At 41.8% G+C, this 21,233-nt stretch overlaps 1 protein-coding gene across 1 annotated transcript in view; it reads left to right on the top strand.

Annotated features, from left to right (window-relative positions):
* FBLN5 (fibulin 5) overlaps positions 1-21,233 on the top strand; it is an 84,310-nt gene that overhangs the window by 8,329 nt on the left and 54,748 nt on the right. Inside the window, exons 3-4 of the mRNA XM_044435963.1 lie at positions 2,845-2,896; positions 6,816-7,064. Of these exons, the coding sequence (XP_044291898.1) occupies positions 2,845-2,896; positions 6,816-7,064 (301 nt within the window). The remainder of the gene's footprint in view (positions 1-2,844; positions 2,897-6,815; positions 7,065-21,233) is intronic.

Below are 21,233 nucleotides of genomic sequence, written 5' to 3'. Positions count from 1 at the left end.
TTAAAAACTTTTGCAGGTTTTAAGCTGATGCTGGTACTGATTAGATGACTTCTGTCAAAAGCCACCCATCCGCAGAATGAATTTATTTATTTATTCATTACATTTATATGCCACACCTCTTAGCCAAAGGCTCTCAGGGCAGCTTACATAAAAGAATAAAACAACAGTAAAACAATACAATTTAACAATAAAATAATAATAAAAGTATAAGATAGTTAAAGTAGATAAATAACATTAAACAAATTAATCAAATTACCAATAAAACTATTTAAGCAGTCATTTTAAAACAAGAATGATAATAAATATAAATAATCATCTGGCCACTGAAAAGTTTATATGGCAGTAGCAACAACAATATGACATTTAAAACCACTTACCCACCAAAGTGCTTATGTAATTAAAAAGTATTTCGCACCTCAAAAGAAAAAAATAGCTAATGAATTGATAAATGGAAGAACATTCTTTTAAACTTTAAAAGAGAGACACCACCCAACTAAAGCTTATAGGAATAGAGACAACTGATAGCTCAGCCCACGTTCAGTGGTATGCATCATCAGTCGCTTCAGTTGTGATGCTAAGAAACTATGCCTGCAGACTGTAGAATGAGACCGAGCTATAAGTTCTTTTTTTTTTAACTGCCTTGTGAATGTAAACAAAAATTCTTAGTGTGTTCACTGTAATGTAAAATAACAGATTAATAAGTCAGTCCTTTTGATTGAAAGGAATGTCATTTCAGTTAATAAAAATAAATGCATCTTAATTTCCCCCCATTGCCATATGTATAAATCATCTTATGTCAGGCATAGATATTGATCATATAACTTTTATACTTTGTTTACATTTGGTGTTGCTCAAGTAGATTTCTCCAATCCTCTCTACTGCACAATAACTAAGAATATGTGCTACTAATTCAAATAGTTTTAACAATGCTTCCTACCTTTCTAAATGATGCTCCTGGTTTTGTTACAAAGGGAATATACAGTAAAATTAAACACACCAATAGTTAGATTTATGCATTCAAAGTAACTTCTGGCCAGTTTTCAGGGCTATGCCCTGATAAAGCAGCATAAAAAACAATCAGCCATACAAGACATAACAGCCGTAGTAGAAGCATGTGGAATACTCTGTGAAGCTGTTCTGGACACAAGTCAGTTACGAATGCAACTGACTGATAGTGAGTTTACAAAGCAAAGTCTTTAGGGCTCATCTAGATGCTTGCACCAAAGGGGTTGAGCTTATGTCAATAAAAAGGGAGTTCCACTGTGTCATTTTGGATACATGGGTGCATTCCTGAAAATCCCTTCTACAGAACAAATGCATACATGTGGCCAAATAACACAACTATTAGTTTTGTGTTCTTTAAACAAGCTCATTTCTTAAATGGTGGAGTGCTGTATTTGGAGGGTTGAACACTGCCAATGGTAAATGCTAGAGTAATTTGGGAAAGAGGTGGGAGAGAGGGTGGTCTTCTGAAGACCTCATGTTCACCCAGCAAGATCCTCTAATGGTCTGCCAGAAGATGCACAGTGGAATTTGGAGAAACTGAAGCCAACAATTCCACTGAGCCACCTGGTATTTTGAACTACACTGAATTACAGCAAGCTCATTTTTTGCTTAGGGGTTTTTTTGGCTTAGTTTTTTAATTAAACACACAAAATGTGTATTCTTTAATTTCTCTGTTCTTTGTGTCCTTCTCTGAAAAGGAAATCAGAATTAAAAGGACACCAAAATTTTGGGAGATGATGAAATCCAGTTAGCAACTGATAAACCCTGCTCAAAATGTGTGAGATTATTTTGCATCAGTCCTTTTAACTCAGTAGATACAGTTTTACTGACAGAGTAAGCTTAGGTTTAACCTTCTTAACTCTAGTACTAAAAACACACAATCCTTGTGTTCAGGGTCTAGGAGTTGCAGCATAGGATCATAGAATTTTAGAATTGGACGTTTCTTTGGAGGTCATCTAGTCCAACTCTTTGCTAAACTCAAGATCACCAATTATGAGCTACATCATCCCTGATAAATGGCCATCCAGGCTCTGCTTAAGTACCAGAGCTGGGCATACTGCTTAAGATGCCTCCTGACCTATTCAGGCATTCAGCACCTGCATGATGTTGTGCATGCCAGCCATACTTTTGCCAGTATGTAAGCATGTCAGTTTGAAGTGGAGGGACCGTGGGGGGTGCTTCTGCACACACAGGATTTTTTCCAAGGATACGTAGACCATAACTGAGCAAAGTTCCCATCCCTGTGTTAGAAATACTCCATGCATGTATATGGGAGTTTCCCACAGATTGAGCTGTTCGTGCATTGGCTAAAGGTGTATAATCAGCATGTGTTGTTTTTGAGTGGGTGGGGCCATCAAACTGGACAGCTGAACAGGGCATCTTATTTCTTGTGGTCTAAGTGCTTAGATACTATTAATGCTAAGATTATATTTAGCAGCTGCACCACAGTAGTCACTCATGTTCAGCATGCAGTCAGCTAAGAGCACCCGCAACTGCACCCTAGTTTCTCAAGAGCCTTTGAAAGTGGAAGCTTGCAGGCACCCAGTACAGAGTGGGAGGAGCAGCATACTGGCCATAGGATTGCTGAATAAGACTCCTAAATCCTTTTCACATGTATTATTAACATGTGTGCATCACATATATGTATCCCCCTGCTTCCTTTGTTCTTGTGCTTCATTTATGCAAGTTCACTCATGAGCTTTTTAAGTTAGAATGTGTGCTAAAAAATTTCTGAACTCAGTATGAAATTGGGGAACCAAGGGGAGTGAGAATAATTCCTCTGATTTGTAGTTTTGCGTTCTTCCAATTTTCCACTGACCTTTTCTTTTCTCTTTTTAGCAACAATGCTCAAATGGATTTGAGATGGACCGTGCCTCAGGCCAATGCCTAGGTAGGAATTTTATTGTATCAGCTCCTTCAAATTAGGCTTCAGCAGCTCATTACATGTACTATCTTTGGTGAAAGCTCTTTATTCATGCTTATGTATTTCAAAATGGAAATGTCTGGTTCAGGGTATTAAGTTGATGTGCTACTTTCTAGTGACCATATTTAGATTCAAATAATTGGGTGTGATGGGAAAAATGAATAATCAGATTGCTGGATTTGGATTCTAGAGGCCTATAGCTTTTCCACACAAGGCATTCATTCATTCATTCATTCATTCATTCATTCATTCATTTATTTATTTATACATTTCTATGCCGCCCCTTGCCGAAGCCTTGGGGCAGCTTACAACACAATAAAATACAATAAAATACAAAAATAACAATATAAAATTAACAATATAAAATAAATAACAATGTAAAAGAAGTCGCCCTGGCCAAATAAATAAGCAAATATTGTTAACAATTAAAATGACGTTTAAATAAAAAGGTCTTCACCTGGCACCAAAAAACAAATAACGATGACGCCAGTCGGACCTCTCTGGGGAGTGCATTCCATAGATTGGGCGCCACCACAGAGAAAGCCCTCCTCCGAGTACCTACCCTCCTAATTCCTTTCATGGAGGGTTCCCGGAGAAGAGCCTCTCCCGCAGATCTCAAGGGGCGGCTGGGCGTATATGGATGTAAGCGCTCCTTCAGGTAACCAGGACCCAAGCCGTTTAGGGCTTTATAGGTCATCACCAACACCTTGAATTGGGCCCGGACTTCAATGGGAAGCCAGTGAAGCTGACGGAGGACTGGAGTCATGTGAACATAACACCCCATCCCCATCAGCAACCTGGCAGCTCTATTTTGAACCAAATGAAGTATCCAGACCGTCTTCAAGGGAAGCCCCACGTAAAGCGCATTACAGAAGTCAAGACAGGAAGTCACCAGCGCGTGTGTCACCATCATCTATTGCATGCTTATTGTTCTCTACTTATGGTTGTTCATGAGTTCTTCAAGCAATGTCATGTTTAAAGTTTCACTTCTGTTTCACTTCTATGTCTAACAAACACTTTCAGAGAGGTTTTTTTTTAAAGTAAAGAAATTGTGTAAGTGAAATAAATTGTGATTTATTCTTGTCTACTTGCACTATTCTGCTACTGCATAGTGCCACCTTGAGGTTATCTAGCAGAACAGCAGGAATGGAAATGTTCCTCATGTAGTGCAGATTTCAGTTCTGCAGCAAAAACAAGCTCCTAGATCCACACTCACCAATCAAAGCTTGTATTAATTTCATGGCATCAAATATGGCCACCAGTTTGTTTGTTTTTTTCTAAACTGAGATTTCTGAACCAAAGAGACAAAACAGGAAGAAGAAGCAGCCAGTAGCAAACCGGATTTATCTGACAGAAGTTGGATCAGTCAAGTTGGCCTGCTTCCTGTATTTTTAGTGCTTTGGGTTTCAGAGAAAGCTGAGAAGTTGGCAGCTAAGCATGACATTTGTGTTAGCTGTTGTAAATAACATAAATCTGGATGGACTGAAACACTGCAAAATGGAAGTGCTGCTCTCAAAAGGCTGCTGTAAAATCATTGATTTGTGGTAAATAGAGACATAGTTAAAGGTAGCATGGTGCCTCGGGCAGAAAAAGCATCCAACCATTGTGGTAAAATAATAATAATCAACTAAATAATTGGCAGTTTTCTGCCCTTTAATAGTACCCCAAATCTACCGCCTGAAGTGGGTATCTTCACCTTAGTTAATGGTGGCTATCTAGGAGTGTGAGTGCAATAGAGATGCTTACAGTGAGAGTTTGATATCATGCCCACAGATACCCAAAGGCAGCCTTTCCCAGGGTTGATGGGATTTGTTGTCCAGCACATTAGAGAAAACTGCTTTAGGAATTTGGATTAGTGGATTTTGTTAATCATATGAGAAGCCAGGAGTTCTATCTTATTATTATAATATATGAGTGCACATTAGCATTTGTGATATTTACCACAAAATGGACACATGTGCACACATATGGTCAAATAACAAAATGGCCATGTTCCTCCAAATGGAAGTGTTCTCCAGAAAGGTAGTCACCCTCTGATCTTATTAATCAGTTTGTATCTGTCTGAAGTCAGTTCAGTATAACATAAAAGGACTTCAAATGTTGGTAAGAGCTAAGAGGAGATCTGAAACAAATCCTCGAAGTTTAACATCCTGTATCTATGTTTATGCAAGCAAGAGTGTAAAAGAAGCTTGGAGTTCTAGATCAAGAGCCAAGTTTCACAGCTGCCAAATCAAACCATCAGTGTCTAGGGAGGGTAGGGAAACACAACCTGAAATTTGTATCCCGATGCTGTAGCTTGAACAAATTTGTTAGCAGGAGCAGGCTGTAAGGTATTTGTAATTAACAATGAATCTACAGGTTAGAAGGAAATTGAACCTGGATCTTTTATACTGGTTATCTAAGAGTAAGATATGCTGGACTGCTCTGTCCGTATGGTTTGGGCTGATTTAATATGTAATAAAATTGTGAAAGGTAGAGGAGACTTTTAGTCACATAGTTTCATCCTGAATGCATGCATAGATTTTAACACATGTCTAGATTTTATGTACAATTAGATGACTTCTTAGCAATGGCATTGCAAAATGATACAAAGGGGGCTCTAGAGGCAGTATCCCATTGTATCAGACCACCAGTAGGGTTTCTACTCTAGCAGAAATGAGGTTCTGAACTATGCTAAAGAGGATAATCCAACTAAAAATACATTTATAGAAGTGATTGTACATTACACTTGCACAACTCATTGTGCAACTGGTTGTTTGTGATAGTAGTGCAATCTGTTGTGCCATTGGTTCTGCAACCACTTACACAACCATTTTGCATGAGTGTAATGTGCAGCCACTCACAAAATAGAATTCAATGGAACTTCACTAGTGTTATTTCAGTTTGTGGAATATTGCAGTACTACTTCATGCTATGTAAAACCATGCACTGCATGTATGAGAAACAGCCCACCTCACAGCACAAGACAAAGGAGACATCAAGGAGCCTTCAGATTAATATCAAATGAACAAGACTGGATCATGCTGAATAGGAGCACATGAATTGGTTGGATCTAGAGTGTTCTATTTGTGAAAAGAACTGTGATCCAGTAGAGGAAGCAGTGGGGTTGTGATTCTCTTTAGTTAACTGCTTGCTTCTGCAGCACCCAGCTATAAACAGTGTTCATTGAGGATAAGACTGTCCATAATGGTTACTAGTTACGATGGCTGTACAGCATATTACAGAAGCATCAGAGACACTGAACTTTCCCACTTTTGGTTTCATCACAGAATGGAGGTCTGAGCACTACATGAAGAGTGTTTCTATTCCTGTTTTTCTGCTACATAAACTCTAGGTGGCATTGTAATATAGTGGAACAATGCAAATACATAAGGGGAAATCACTCTTTCTTTCTCTTTCACAATTAAATCCCACATTTAAAAATTGCTGCAAAAATTCTCCAAAAGAGCTGAGTAGGTACAGATGCAAAACTGGAGGTTCATGATGTTGTCAGAAGAATATGAAAACAACCAAGATTTGGAAATCACGAGCACACAATACATGTCTTGTATAGAAAGCTTGTTATTACTCTATATACCAGTTGTGGGAACATTGAACGTGCTATGGCATTAATATCCATTGGGGCATCTAGTTGGTCACTGAGTGTACAGAATACTGGACTGAATAAGGCTCTCGTCTGATTCAGTAGGACTCATATAAGTCATCTCAAACCTATTATAATGCCTTAGAAACACAGATATTTTATAATATGAATGTATTTAAATCTAATTAATGATGAATTGATAAAATGTAGATACTTTATTTAAACAGCAGTCGGTTGGTTAATCAACTAGAAACAACTTTAGTAGAGAGCTGTACTGACTGTTCCATGTTTGCACTCTTTTAGATGTTGATGAATGTCGGACTATTGCTGAGGCCTGTAGGGGAGATATGGTGTGCGTTAACCAGAATGGTGGCTATTTATGTATTCCACAAACAAACCCTGTTTATCGATCACCCTATATGAATCCTTATACATCTAGCATATACCCACCACCTCCCGCTCCTGCTCCCGCTCCCAATTATCCGACTGCTGCAAGAGCTCCTATCATTTGCCGGTTTGGTTACCAAATGAATGAAAACAACCAATGTGTGGGTAAGTAAAAGAATGGCTTATTCATCACTGTACAGAGATTTTTTTCTGTGTGAAGTTTTTTAAAAGGGATATTGCATTATGCTTATTATCTGCAGTTCATTTCCTATTATTTTTTCTATGCTGTCTTTACCTATATCCCTAAGTGATCCAAATATGAAGGTATGTGTGGTGCAGAAGCTATGAACCGTGGTAAGCACTGATACCTCCTGTATTCCAGATGTTTTGGACTATAAATCCCAGCATTCTCCAGCCTGCCTGCTTTCTATTAGGTTGATTAGCATGTTTTTTAGTCTCATTAGGTTACCATCTGGGGACCTAATATTTTGTAGCAGAACATGCCCACCGCAGCAGCCATTTTATGAATGTACAAGTCCTTCTCTATGGCTGCTATTTTATGAGAGCACCATTGACACTTCCAAATTTTTAATGTGCCTACCAATCCAAAAATGTTTTGTAAAGCATTCTTGTTATGGCTTGTGTCATACACTGGCTATGCTCTCACACAACACTAAACAACACCATATGGTGACCATGTGGCTTCATATCTTACCTTGTGTCCTGGGTTCACATATTTGTTTCTATGCATACATGGTTTTTGTGTTTCCCCATCTTTCCTTCAAATGGTGGCATGTATCCCATCAGCCCCATGGCTGAAAATCAAACCCAGGGTGCACTGCTCCTGCCCGCCTTGCCTGTCTCCCCCTTATTGGTCCACCCAGCATGGTCTCAGCTGATTGCATATTTTTCTTTTTTGTTTTCTACTGCTCTTCAAAGAAACTGCCTGCTCATTAGAGTAGCACTGCTGCTTTAGAGTAGTGCTACAGGAGTTGTTGTTGTTAGTCGCAAAGTCGTATCCAACCCATCACGACCCCATGGACAACATTCCTCCAGGCCTTCCTGTCCTCCACCATCTCCTGGAGTCCATTTAAGCTCACACCAACTGCTTCAGTGACTCCATCTAGCCACCTCATTCTCTGCCGTCCCCTTCTTCTTTTGCCTTCACTTGTTCCCACCATTAGGCTCTCCAGTGAATCCTTCCTTCTCATTAGGTGGGCAAAGTATTTGAGTTTCATCTTCAGGATCTGGCCTTCTAAAGAGCAGTCAGGGTTTATCTCCTCTAGGACTGACCGGTTTGATTGCCTTGCAGTCCAAGGGACTCTCAGGTGTCTTCTCCAGCACCACAATGCAAAGGCCTCAGTTCTTTGGCACTCAGCCTTCCTTATGGTCCAACTTTCACAGCCATACATTACAACTGGGAAAATCATAGCATTGACTATACACACTTTGTTGTCTGGGTGATATCTCTGCTTTTTAGTATGCTGTCTAGATTTGCCATAGCTTTCCTCCCCAGGAGCAAGCGTCTTTTAATTTCTTGACTGCAGTTCCCGTCTGCGGTGATCTTGGAGCCCAGGAAAATGAAATCTGTCACTACCTCCATTTCTTTACCATCTATTTGCCAGGAAGTAAGAGGACCGGATGCCATGATCTTAGTTTTCTTAATGTTGAGTTTCAAGCCAACTTTGCACTCTCCTCTTTCACCCACATCAAGAGGCTCTTTATATAGTTTCTCTTCACTTTCTGCCATTAGAGTGGTATCGTCTGCATATCTGAGGTTGTTAATATTTCACCCGGCAATCTTAATTCTAACTGGTGATTCATCAATGCCCGCCTTTCTCATGATGTGCTTTGCATATAAGTTAAATGGGCAGGGCTACAGTATACAGCCTTGCCGAACTCCTTTCTCAATTTTGAACCAATCAGTGGTTCTGTGTCCAGTTCTCACTGTTGTTTCTTGATCCGCATATAGGTTTTTCAAGAGACAAATAAGATGGTCTGGTACTCCCATCTCTTTACGAACCTGCCACAATTTGTTGTGATCTACACAATCAAGGGCTTTAGCCTAGTCAATGAAGCATAAGTAGATGTTTTTCTGGAACTCCCTAGCTTTCTCCATGATCCAGCGTATGTTGTCAATTTGATCTCTAGTTCCTCTGCCTCTTTGAACTCCTGCCTGTACTTCTGGTAGTTCTCGGTCCACATACTGCTGGAGCCTAGCTTGTAGGATTTTGAGCATGACTTTGCTAGCATGTGAAATGAGTGCAGTGGTGCAGTAGTTTGAACATTCTTTGGTATTGCCCTACTTTGGAATTGAAATGTAAACTGACCTTTTCCAATCCCGTGACCACTGTTGAATTTTCCAAATTTGCTGGCATATTGAGTGTAGCACTTTTACCGCATCATCTTTTAGGATTTTGAATAGCTCAGCTGGAATACTGTCGCCTCCCCTGGCTTTGTTGTTGCTCAGACTTCCTAAGGCCCATTTGACTTCACATTCCAGGATGTCTGGCTCAAGGTCAGTGACCACCCCATCGTGGTTATCAGGGACATTAAGCTCTTTCTTGTATAGTTCTACTGTGGAATCTTGCCACCTCTTCTTAATCTCTTCTGCCTCTGTTAGGTCCCTGCCATTTTGGTCCTTTATCATGCCCATCTTTGCATGAAACAATCCCTTCATATCTCCAATTTTCTTGAAGAGATTGCTGGTCCTCCCTGTTCTATTGTTTCTTTCTATGTCTTTGCATTGTTCATTTAAGAAGGCATTCTTATCTCTTCTAGCTATTCTCTGGAATTCTGCATTCAATTGGGTGTATCCTTCTCCCTTGCCTTTCACTTCCCTTCTTTCCTCAGCTATTTGTAAAGCTTCCTCAGACAGCCATTTTGCTTTCTTGCATTTCTTTTTCTTTGGGATGGTTTTAGTTGCTGCCTCTTGTGCAATGTTGCAAACTTCTATCCATAGTTCTTCAGGCACTCTTTGTATCAGACCTAATTCCTTAAATCTATTTGTCACTTCTACTGTATATTCATCAGGGATATGATTTAGGTCATACCTGAGTGGCTTAGTGCTTTTCCCTACTTTCTTCAATTTAAGCCTAAATTTTGCAACAAGAAGCTCATGATCTGAGTCAGCTCCTGGTCTAGTTTTTACTGACTGTATAGAGCTTCTCCATTTTTGGCTGCAGAGCACATAGTCAGTCTGATTTCTGTGTTGACTGTTTGATGATGTCCATGTGTAGAGTCATCTCTTGGGTTGTTGGAAAAGAGTGTTTGCTATGACCATCATATTCTCTTGACAAAATTCTACCAGCCTGTGCCCTGCTTCATTTTGTACTCCAAGGCCAAACTTGCCTGTTATTCCAGTTATCTTTTGGCTTCCTACTTTAGCATTCCATTCGCCCATGATGATAAAGACATCATTTTTTGGTGTTAATTCTAGGTATTGTAGGCAACTGGTCAACTTCAGCCTCTTCAGTACCAGTGGTTGGGCATAGACTTGGACTACTGTGATGTTGAATGGTTTGCCTTGGATTCGAACTGAGATCATTCTGTCATTTTGGAGATTGTATCCCAGTACTGCTTTTCCTACTCTTTTATTGACTATGAAGGCTACTCCATTTCTTCTGAGGGATTCTTGTCCACAGTAGTATACCTGATGGTCATCTGAATTAAATTCACCCATTCCTGTCCATTTTAGTTCACTGATTCCTAAGATGTCGATGTTCAGTCTTGTCATCTCTTGTTTGACCACATCCAGCTTGCCTTGATTCATGGATCTTACATTCCAGGTTCCTATGGAGTATAGATCTTTACAGCATCGGACTCTCCTTTCACCACCAGATACATCCGCAACTGAATGTTCTTTCGGCTTTGACCCAGTCACTTCATTCTTTCTGGCGCTACTAGTACTAGCCCTCCGCTCTTCCCCAGTAGCATATTGGACACCTTCCAACCTGAGGGGCTCATCTTCCGGTGTCATATCTTTTTGCCTTTTGGTACTGTCCATGGGGTTTTCATGGCAAAGTCACTGGAGTGGGTACTCCCTGCTGTTTGCTGCCATGCAAGCACACAAACACCCCTCTCCCTCGCTCTCTTGTTCCATATGTGTCCACACTGGCCCTTGCACAGAATTTACACATGCTGCCAGGGCTGCCCCACTACCTGCAATTAGGCACACAGAGGGCATCAGCATGGGTACCCATGGCAAGCACTTCCTGCCAGGCAGAGTTTCCCAGGGGTGTCTGTTGCTGGAGATGGGGCAGTGCAACACCCCACTTCCACTGATATTTCAAAACTGCAGCTGGGCATCTGGAAGACCATGCATGGACAGAGGAAAGTAGCAGTGTGAAGCAGCCAATCAGAGTGCAGCTGCAGTTGCCTCAACAGTTGCTAGGCCAAACAGGGTAGCAAAAATGGAGCCTGGAAAATCTGCTGCAGCTGTAGCAACTCTTGCTGCCAAACCCGATGGCAGAAATGTGGAAACCACACAGTAACAGTGTGAGTCACGTGTAACCACAAACCATGGTGAAACACAATACTCTTACTACAAACTGTTGTTTATCAATGTGGTTTCATGGAAACCAAATGCACCATGCTTATGGATGCTAAATTCACACATAAAGACAAGCCCTGTCTATGCAGCTTCCAGAGTGTCTTGTCATTACGTGGGAATACAGCCACTGTCCCTTGTTTTTGCTGAAAAGATACAAACTTGACAATAGCAGCTGTTCACAAGAAAGAAGCAAAAAAGAAACAAAATCTGTCAGGATGATCGCCTCTGCATGCACTTGTAGTGCTGGCATACTGGGCCCCTTCTTCGCAATATATTCCCTTGTTTTGTCAGCATAGCAGTCTGAGAATTTATACTAAAATAATTTGTGGTGAAGCAACTTATGTTTGGATAAGAATAGCACTTTAGAGTCAACCCATTAAATACTGTAAAATAAAAGAGATGGAGGTGGGGCGGAGGGGGGAAGAGGTACAGACAAAGTAAAAGCTTGGCAGGTCTGCATATTGGAGGCTGTGGTTTCTGTTCTATGCCAGGTACTATCAATAATGCAGTGTGCAGTTACTGGTCTCTCCATACAGTGGGACCACAAATATTTACCTGCTTTAAATTCTCAACCAAAGTTTATGCATATTTCCATTGCAGAGTGATTGGTGGTATGACTTTCCTGATATTCATCAGGAATATCTGTATTATGGGGACTTAAAATAAGTTTTGTTAATACATTTTGTGTTATACTCATGCAATAGACCACACACTTGCACTTTGATATAGCTATCTACATTTTATTCTCTGATTTGTATGGAAAATATCCAGGAAAGTTTTGCTTGCATTTGCATTGGAGACATTTTTAATAGCTAAGTTTGGTTGTTAACAAATGAAACTCTCTTTAAATATTCTTTCCTACTGTTAAAACCAAACCCTTGGCAGAACTGAGGTGATGGTTTTGGTTTCTAGGTCAGTGTTAACAAAGAGCTCATTCTTGGATATTTAATGTTGTGTCTATTCCATGCCAGTGTGCCATATATCTCATTCCAGTGTAGATGTGGCTATTTCATAATGGTTATGAACTTTCCAGAGTATATGATTGACCAGTTCTGAGGATGGAATGATGGGCTAGATAACTTTTTGTCTGATCTTGCAAGGCAATTTTTACATGCTTAAATTCATGTAGTAATCCCTCTTAGCCAATACGGATCTTGGAAATCTGCAATGCTTCTGTGCTAGGAAACCTGAATGAACTTTCTGTCTACTCAATCAGAAAATGGCAATTATACTGTCACAAATTTATCATGTTCATGTCAACTCATGATCCTATCAAAGTTAGTCTGTAGTATGATACATGGTCGTGTGACTTATTTATTTATTGTTGTAAGCCATCCTGGGACGTTTTGTAAAGGACGGGGTATAAGTATTGTTAAAAATAAATAGATAGATAGATAGATTTCCCCACATTTAGGGAGAAAAACAGTGTTGGTGAAGAAGATATTATGAGAATAGATTCAGCAGTAATATCCTACAATATGGAGGACTGGAAAGAGAGCAATCCAGCCCTATGATGTGCCAGAAATGTATGCCAGATGTAGAAATAGAACGATCTCGATGGCTTCAACAAATGGCCAAGTCATACTCTGCAAATGGCAGTGCAAGACACACTTACACACCCTTGGTTATTAGCCAACCTGTTGAGTGAATTGCCTGCTTAGTCCCAAATATGGCAATTCATTTGACAGCAAAGCATGAAACATTGCCTATCCAGTAGGTGTGCAGGATGTCCCGACAGTAAAATGAACTTAGGATGCAGAACTTGCAATGTTTATAGTCAGAGACTCAACCTGCTACACTGAGTAGGCCAGATGCACAAGTGAACTTACAGCTTCATATGTTCATGTGGTCAGAGGAAGTCTCCACAATGTCAAAGGAAAGTAATGTTGCCGGGTCCCAACATAAGGGGTTTTTTTTGTCAATCCTCTTTCAGCCTTAAGACTACTTTCAACTTTAGATAAACTCTTGGAAACCATTTTTCACTGGGCTAAGGGCAAAAGGATGGGGCCAGTACTGGTATATTTTAACTTAAAGCTCTTTACTTAAACCTTAGAAGTGGCATTTTACCTTTTAGGATAGGGGAAATATACAAAAACTGGGAAGCCACAAAATGTTCAGTGGTTGGGGAGAGATGGTGAGGCCAGGAGAAGGAGGTACAGCCATCAGGGGAGTTGTGGAGGACCAGATTAAAACTGTAGGTCTGCTGAATTTGGCCTATGGATCAGTAGTTCAATACCCTTGCTTTAAGCGTCCAGAGTCAATTAAGGAGTTTGCCGCAGTGGAGTTGCCTTCTGCCCTGCTATTCAAATAGTCCTTATTCCTTATATCATGGATCCTCAAACTACAGCCTGTAGGCTGGATCTGGCCCACCATGCCCATTTATCCAGCCTGCCTTTTGATTATGTGAGCCTGTGGGCAGCCGCTCCTGCACCCGCTGCGCCTGCTGCCTCGCCCACTGCACCCGCCGTACCCACACCTGCCACCTTGCTGCACCCGCTGCTGCCTCACTGGCCGACGTCTTCCACTGCCGCCTTTCAGCTGGCCCCTGTTGGAAAAGTTTGAGGACCCCTGCCTTATATGAATGACCCTTACTGTCTTTGCAGCACAATCAAGCTAGAGTTCTGTTTGTTACAAGAGTTATGAATCACTGGAACAGTGGGTACCTGATTGTATACTTACTCAATCTTCCCAAATGCAAGAAGAGCCTAGCTGGATCAGATCAAGTGCCCATCTAGTCTAAGATTTTGTTCCCACAGTGGCCAGTGAGTAACTGGTGACATAAGCACGCTGTTTCTGATGCTAGAAACACGATGAATCTCTCAATTCCCATTTCAAAGCCCTAGAAATTGGTGACCATCATAATATCTTGTAGAAGGGAATTCTGTAGTTTAACTCTACGCCCTGTGTGAAGTATTTTCTTTAATTGCCTTTAATCTCCCACCAACTTCATAGGATGACCCTGGTTCTAGTATTATAAGAGGGGAAGAGGGAGAGGGAGAAGGAGAGAAGACCCATACGGTGACAAGATGGACAGAGTCTTCAAACTTTACTGAATTTCTACCGTGAAATATTGCTGCAAATATCTCTTGTCTGGAGCTTTGGAGTAATTTGCAAGTGTTAAATAAGTGAAAATGATATTACAAAGAGCAGTTCTGTAGTGTTCATGGGAGTGACTCCAGAGATAAAGTGTTAAATATCTGCATATGTACACTGGGGGACTGCAGTGCAAATCAGGTCTCTGAGATAGATATACATGTGCAGGTGTTTTTTGGGACTCAGGTTTGCTCAGGGCAAGACCCATAGCAAACTGAATTGCTATGAAGCAATTGTTTGAATCCAGGTGGGAGTAAATTGAATTCCTGAAGCAAAGCTTAAAGTACAAAATCTAGGCCAACATATTTGATCTGGCTGTGACCCTTTTAACTCATTCCATTTCTGACTGTTTTCCTTTCAAGCTCTTAGAATGCCTAGCCATAATAATAACCCTTTTGTTCAAAGAACGCAGCCCAGTAACCCTTGGCACGTCTTGACTGAAGAAAAGCCTCACGCTCTTTCATTACACATTCATAAGCTGAAAGTTCTTTCCAATTTCCCTTCATCCTACCCCACCATTTCCTGCTTCAGAATGGTTTTTGTAATCGTTGTTCAGTATTGTTAGAAATGCAGTGAGTAGGTTTTCCTTCTCAGTTTTCATTTCAGTGAAAAAATTAACACAGTCTTCCTAAGCTTCCAGATATGTTGGACTGCAACTCAATGGTTCTGCTGGCTTGGGGTGGTAGTCCAAGAGTACCAGGTTAAGGAAGGTTTCATGAAGAGGCAGAGATTTAAGATATGGAAAACTTTATCAACCACAGAGTAATGACAAATATATCAAGAAAAGCAAAACAGAAAAAACAGCAAAGATAAAGTGAGGTAGGTAAACAGGCTGCCACACACACCTGATTCCCCAGCTGGTTGGAAGCTCACACATTAGCTGAAGCTAATGAAATTTGTGCTGGATCAGATAGAAAGGCATACCTAGTCCACCATTCTATTCATGTAGGGACCAACCAGATTTGTGCAGGGAGCCCACAAGCAGAACATGAGCACAATAGCAACTTCCTGCTGTTGTTCTCAAGCACCATACTTACTGGGTTGTTGGAGACTTATGATCTGTCTGTAAAAGTGGTTTGTATACAAATTCATAAGATAGACATGGAGGAGCGGGCGGGTACCCAGATGGATAGAGCCATTTTTTTTTTAAGTCATCAGTTCCCAAATGCAGTGACCTATTTTTGAAGCTTCACAAGACCCCTCTTACCAGTGAGGAATACAATTGAACTTATTTAATATATATCTAGCTATATTACATTTTAAATTTCTCCCACTGCCCCCTCAAAGCAGGCACATCAGTAATTGTTGGACAATAATATGCAGGAGATACTGTGGTTGCTTTGGCTCCTACTGGATCAGGAATTTCAAGATAAGATGCAAAGATGCACCTTGACAACTCTAGAACATTGCCCCTGTTGTTCAATCTAAAACATAACCTCTGTATTTTTAATGTTGCTCAGCAAGGGCTGTCACCTCTGTGCTTTTTGCACAAAGTGGAGGGAATCCAGAAAGGAGCTTACACCTAGGATTACCATGTTTTGAAGGAAGGGTTCTGTGCCTTTAATTCCGTGCCAGATAGAAATGCAACAGGCACATTGTCCCCTAGTTGGGAAATGCTGTGATGGAAAGTGCATCACCTGGACAACTTGCTGCTGTGCAGCCATTCCAGAAAAGTGAGGGGGGTGAGTACCCAGCTCTACAGCATCCAAAATTATTGTTGATACTACTTTTGATAGTGTCTGAGTGTAGATTAATTGATTTAAAAGAATGGAATAGCAGTACAGCTTTAAAAGCTACTGCAGAGAGGTGGAAAAGCATAGGCACAGGAACCTCCTCCTTATCAGCATTCAGCATCTCATGCTAAGTGCACTCTCCTCACATCTCTTCACCATTTCTAGGCAAATAACTTTTTTTCTAATTCCATTTTTGGCACAGTGAAGCTCCCCAGTAATTAGCAGTCTAAACCTTTTAATCTTTGTGCGTATTTGTATAGATCTCTACAGAGTGTTTGTGGTTCTTTTCTCTCAAAGAGCCTTTGAAGGAGGCCATTCCTATTCCTATTTTTACAAATGGGGAACTGAAGCAGAGGCTTAGTCATAGAAGTTGGAAGGGGCTTAGCAGGCCATTGGCTCCAACCACCTGCTCAATGCAGGACTCAAATCACCCATCCAGATTTCAACCAGACCCAACCCTGATTAGCTTTCAAGATTACACAGGATCAGGAACTTCAGGCTATATGGAAGCTGACTTTTCCAAGTTCCATCTAATGAATCCATGGATGACCTGGAGTTTCAACTAGGTATCCCAACTTCAACATGTAACACCCAGTCCTCTGGCTTCTACATTTGTCCCTCTTTTTTCTCCTTTCCCGACCATCCAACTGCAAATAGAGTTACCAACAAAAGACTCTGAGGAAAGAGGGACAAAAAGGAACTTTTTGTTTCATTTCTATGCCTTCTAATAGTCAATAATCTTTAGACAGTTTGCAAAGATTAATACTTTAAAAATATATTCTCTAATATAACTAAGAGTTATATTTATATACAGGCTGGTTAGCCTTACATCCATTCTGGGGAAGATGATCGAAAGGCTCATAATAAGAAATGCTCTGGAAACCCTAGATAGGAAAGGGAGGTTGGCGGCCACACAACATAGCTTCTGCAAAAGCAGGTCCTGCCAGACAAACCTTGTGGAATTCTATGACAAGGTTTTGAGGTGGCTAGACAGAGGGGACACGGTGGATGTGGTTTACCTGGATTTCAGCAAGGCCCTTGACAAAATGACATACAATATGCTGGTTGAGAAACTGAGTAGTTTGGGGATAGACTGATGGATTAGAGCATGGTTAACGGACCACAAGCAGAGGGTAATATTAGTGGGGAATCTTCAGGATGGCAGCCAGTGATGAGTGGGGTCCCCCAGGGCTCAGTCCTGGGACTGATCCTGTTCAAGCTTTTCATCAGTGACCTGGAAGAGGGGGTAACGAGTCTGCTGATCACATTCACAGATGATATTAAAATGGGGGCGGTGGCCTCATCTGAGGAGCAGGTACTCCAGATCGAAAAGGATCTGGACAGACTATGGAAGTGGGCAGGGAACAACAGGATGGTGTTCAATGCGGATAAGTGCAAAGTCTTGCACTTGGGGCACAGGAATAGGTGTCACAAGTACAGGTTAGGGGATAAGTGGCTGGAGAGTGGTACTTGTGCAAAGGATCTCGGGGTCCTGGTTGACTGCAGGCTAAACACGAGTCAGCAGTGTGATGCAGAGGTCAAGAGGGCGAACATCACCCTTGGATGCATAGCCAGAAGCATGGTTTCTAGATCAAGAGAGGTATTACTGCCCCTCTATATGACTCTGGTGTGTGCATAGCTGGAGTATAGTGTTCAATATTGGACCCCTCATTACAAGAGGGATATAGCAAGGTTGGGATCAGTGCAGCAAAGGGCCACAAGGATGGTGGGTGGTTTGCAGGGTAAGCCATATGAGGCAAGACTGGGGGAATTGGGTCTTTTCAGCCTGGAGAAGAGGACACGTAGAGGGGACCTGTTGGCAACATACAGGTGTGTGAGGGGGTTGTGACCTTTTTCCCAGGCATATGAGGTCAGGACATGTTCCAATGGAGCAGAGCTCAGGGAACCCAGATTCAAGGTGGATGCCAGGAAATACAGTGGTGCCTCGGCTCACGAACGCCTTGGTTCACAACCAAATCAGGTCATGAACGAAAATTTTATGAACGTTTTGACTTGGGTTGTGAACTCCGCATTGGGTGGCAACCAAAATTGCGGCCATCTCCCCACCCCCCGAGTGGGGAGATGGCCATGATCACAGTTGCGTTTGTGCAGGGAAGACGTGTGATCACGGGCACGCTCCTGCAGGAAAGATGGGTGCAATCTCGGCCATCTCCCCCCTCCCAACCAGCATGATCGTGGCCATCTCCCCACTCACCCACCCCTGAGCAGGGAGATGGCCATGATCGTAGTTGTGTCCATGCAGGGAAGACATAGAGGAGCTGACAACAGAAGAACTTGCTGAACTCCAGAGTGAGAAGTAGAAGGCACTTGTTGAGGAGGATTTCATTGAGGAAGAGGAAGACAGTGAGGAGGTTAGCAGTGATATGATGCAATCCATTATGAAAAAATGGAATGAGTGCCAGGATTTCTTTGAGAAGCAGCACCCCAACATAACTGTAACAAACAGAGTGTTGAATCTGATGAACGATAACATGGTCTCTCATTTCCAGAGGGTTATGCAGTGCAGGAAAAAACAAGTGACTATAGACAGATTTTTCACCAAAATTGATCCTGCAGCTAAGAGACAAAGAAGAGAGGAAACCCGAGAGAGATCTTCCCAATGTCCTTATGGAAGGGGACTCTCCCTCCAAACAATAACCTCTCCCCCACCTAGGTTAGTGTTCTCCACTGTACTGTACAGTACTTTGTTGTTCTTTGTTACTTTGTTGTTCTTTGTCACTTTGTTTCAAATTTTTCTGATTTAAAAAAAATAGTTACAGAACTGATTAACCTTATTTACATTGAATCTTATGGGGAAATTTGACTTGGGTCACAACCAATTTGGGTCACAACCAGAGTCGTGGAACAGATTAAGTGCGTGAGCCGTGGTACCACTGTACTTCCTGACAGGATCCTTAGGGTATGGAATGGGATTCCATGGGAGGAGGTTTTTATCTCTGTATGTGCCACATTTTTCATGAACTGCAGTTTCTGAGCCATCTTCAGAGACAGTCCAACACAGAGCATATTATAGTAATATAACTTGGATGTTCCCCAAGTTTAGACAACCCAAGCCAGGTTATCCCTGTCCCAGCAGTGGCATAGGTCATGCACCACCTGAAGTTGGTAGAAGGCATTCCATGGACACTGAGACCACCTGAGTCTCAAGTGGCAAAAGCTCCAAACTACAAATCTTCTTCAGGAAGAGTGCAATTCATTCAGAACATGTTGAGCACCCTCCATCTGACAAGAGAAACAAGCCAGTGACTGCATCTTCAACTAGTCTGAGCCTAGTTTCAGTTTATTAGCCCTCATCTGGTCCATTTTTGAAACCAGTTAGAGTCTCATCTGAAGAAGATGAAAAGGAGAAACAGAGCTACATGTCATCAGCATACTGGTGACAATGCACTAAAGATAAAATTTAGTGACTAAACTCAACAGTTTCATGCAGATGTTAAATAGCTTGGGGAACAAAACTCCTTCAAGAAGCCGATACCAGAGAATCCACAGAACTGAGCAATGTTTCTCTAGCATTATCTTCTGGATCCAACTATACAAGTAGGAGCAAAACCACTGTGATGCAGTACCTCACACTTCCAGGGCATACAGCTGTCCCAGAGGGATTACATGGGCCATTTACAAAGCCATTTCAAGATATCAAGAAGAATCAACAAAGTCACACTCCCTCAGCCTCTGTCTTCTGATATAGGTTATCACACAGGTTGACCAATGCTTTTTCCATGTCAAAATCTGTCCTGAACCCCAAATGAAATGGATCCAGATAATCATCCAAGAGTTACTGAAGCTTGTTGGCTCAAGAACCTTGTCCATGAAAAGAGCATTTGCCACTGCTTTTAAATTATTAAGATTTTCCAGGTCTAGGATGGATTTTTTCAGGAAAGGCCTCACCACTGCTCCTATCAGGAAGCCTGGGACCATTCTCTCTTGCAAGGTGGTCACCTCTTTGACCCAGCAGGTTTCTCCCTCATCGCTGGCTTTTAAAACCAAGAAATGGCAAGGTTCCAGTATGGAAATGTTTGTATGAACCTGTCCAAGTACCTTGTCAGTGTCCTTGAAATAAACTCTTTTGCACTGTTGATAATTTTTCTAACAATTTTCATATTCTGAGCAATGCAAAAGCACTTTCATTCTAAAATAGATGCCCATTAAAAATACTAATCATAAATTACTAGGCTTCTACTGAGCTTGTAGCTGTACTTGTTCATTCTTGCAGTAAGTATTGTTCATTCATATAAATTTCCGGCTGACAAGACTGGTGCTCCTGTCGAGGCTCTGGTCGAACTGTGGAACAGGGAGATGACCAGGGCTGTGGACACGATCGCTCCTAAGTGTCCTCTCCCACCGGGCAGAGCCCGCTCTTCCCCTTGGTATACACCTGAATTGCGGGCGATGAAGCAGGTTGGGAGACGGCTAGAGCATAGGTGGAGGAAATCACGGGATGAATCTGACCAAACACACTTGAGAGCCCACTATCGGGCCTATGCTGTGGCAGTGAAGGCGGCGAAAAAGAAATTTTTTTCTGCTTCCATTGCCTCCTCACAATGCCGTCCGGCGGAGCTTTTTCGAGTGGTGCAAGGCCTGGTTCGCCAGGGTCCTAAGGAAGATCCGGTTCCACCCTCAAAGGCCCGCTGTGACGACTTTGCCAGGCATTTCAGAGAGAAAATCGCTCAGATTCGTCACGAGCTGGACTCCACTAATGAATCAGAGGTTTCTGGGGAGATGCCAATGCTGCCGTTTGGTCCAGAATTATTGGATGAATTTCAGTTATTGTGGCCCGATGATGTGCACAAGGTGCTTGGACGAGTACGTCCCACCACTTGCCTATTGGACCCATGCCCGTCTTGGTTAATAAATAATTCCAAGCACGGGATTGGGACCTGGATCTTGGAAGTGGTTAACGCTTCTCTGAGGGAGGGTCGGGTGCCTGCCCCTTTA

Source organism: Varanus komodoensis, unplaced genomic scaffold, assembly GCF_004798865.1.
Source record: "Varanus komodoensis strain SLA01 unplaced genomic scaffold, ASM479886v1 scaffold3, whole genome shotgun sequence".
Taxonomy (NCBI): Eukaryota; Metazoa; Chordata; class Lepidosauria; order Squamata; family Varanidae; genus Varanus; species Varanus komodoensis.
Note: the sequence above shows the minus strand (reverse complement) of the source record. Positions and strands in the feature narration are given on the sequence as shown.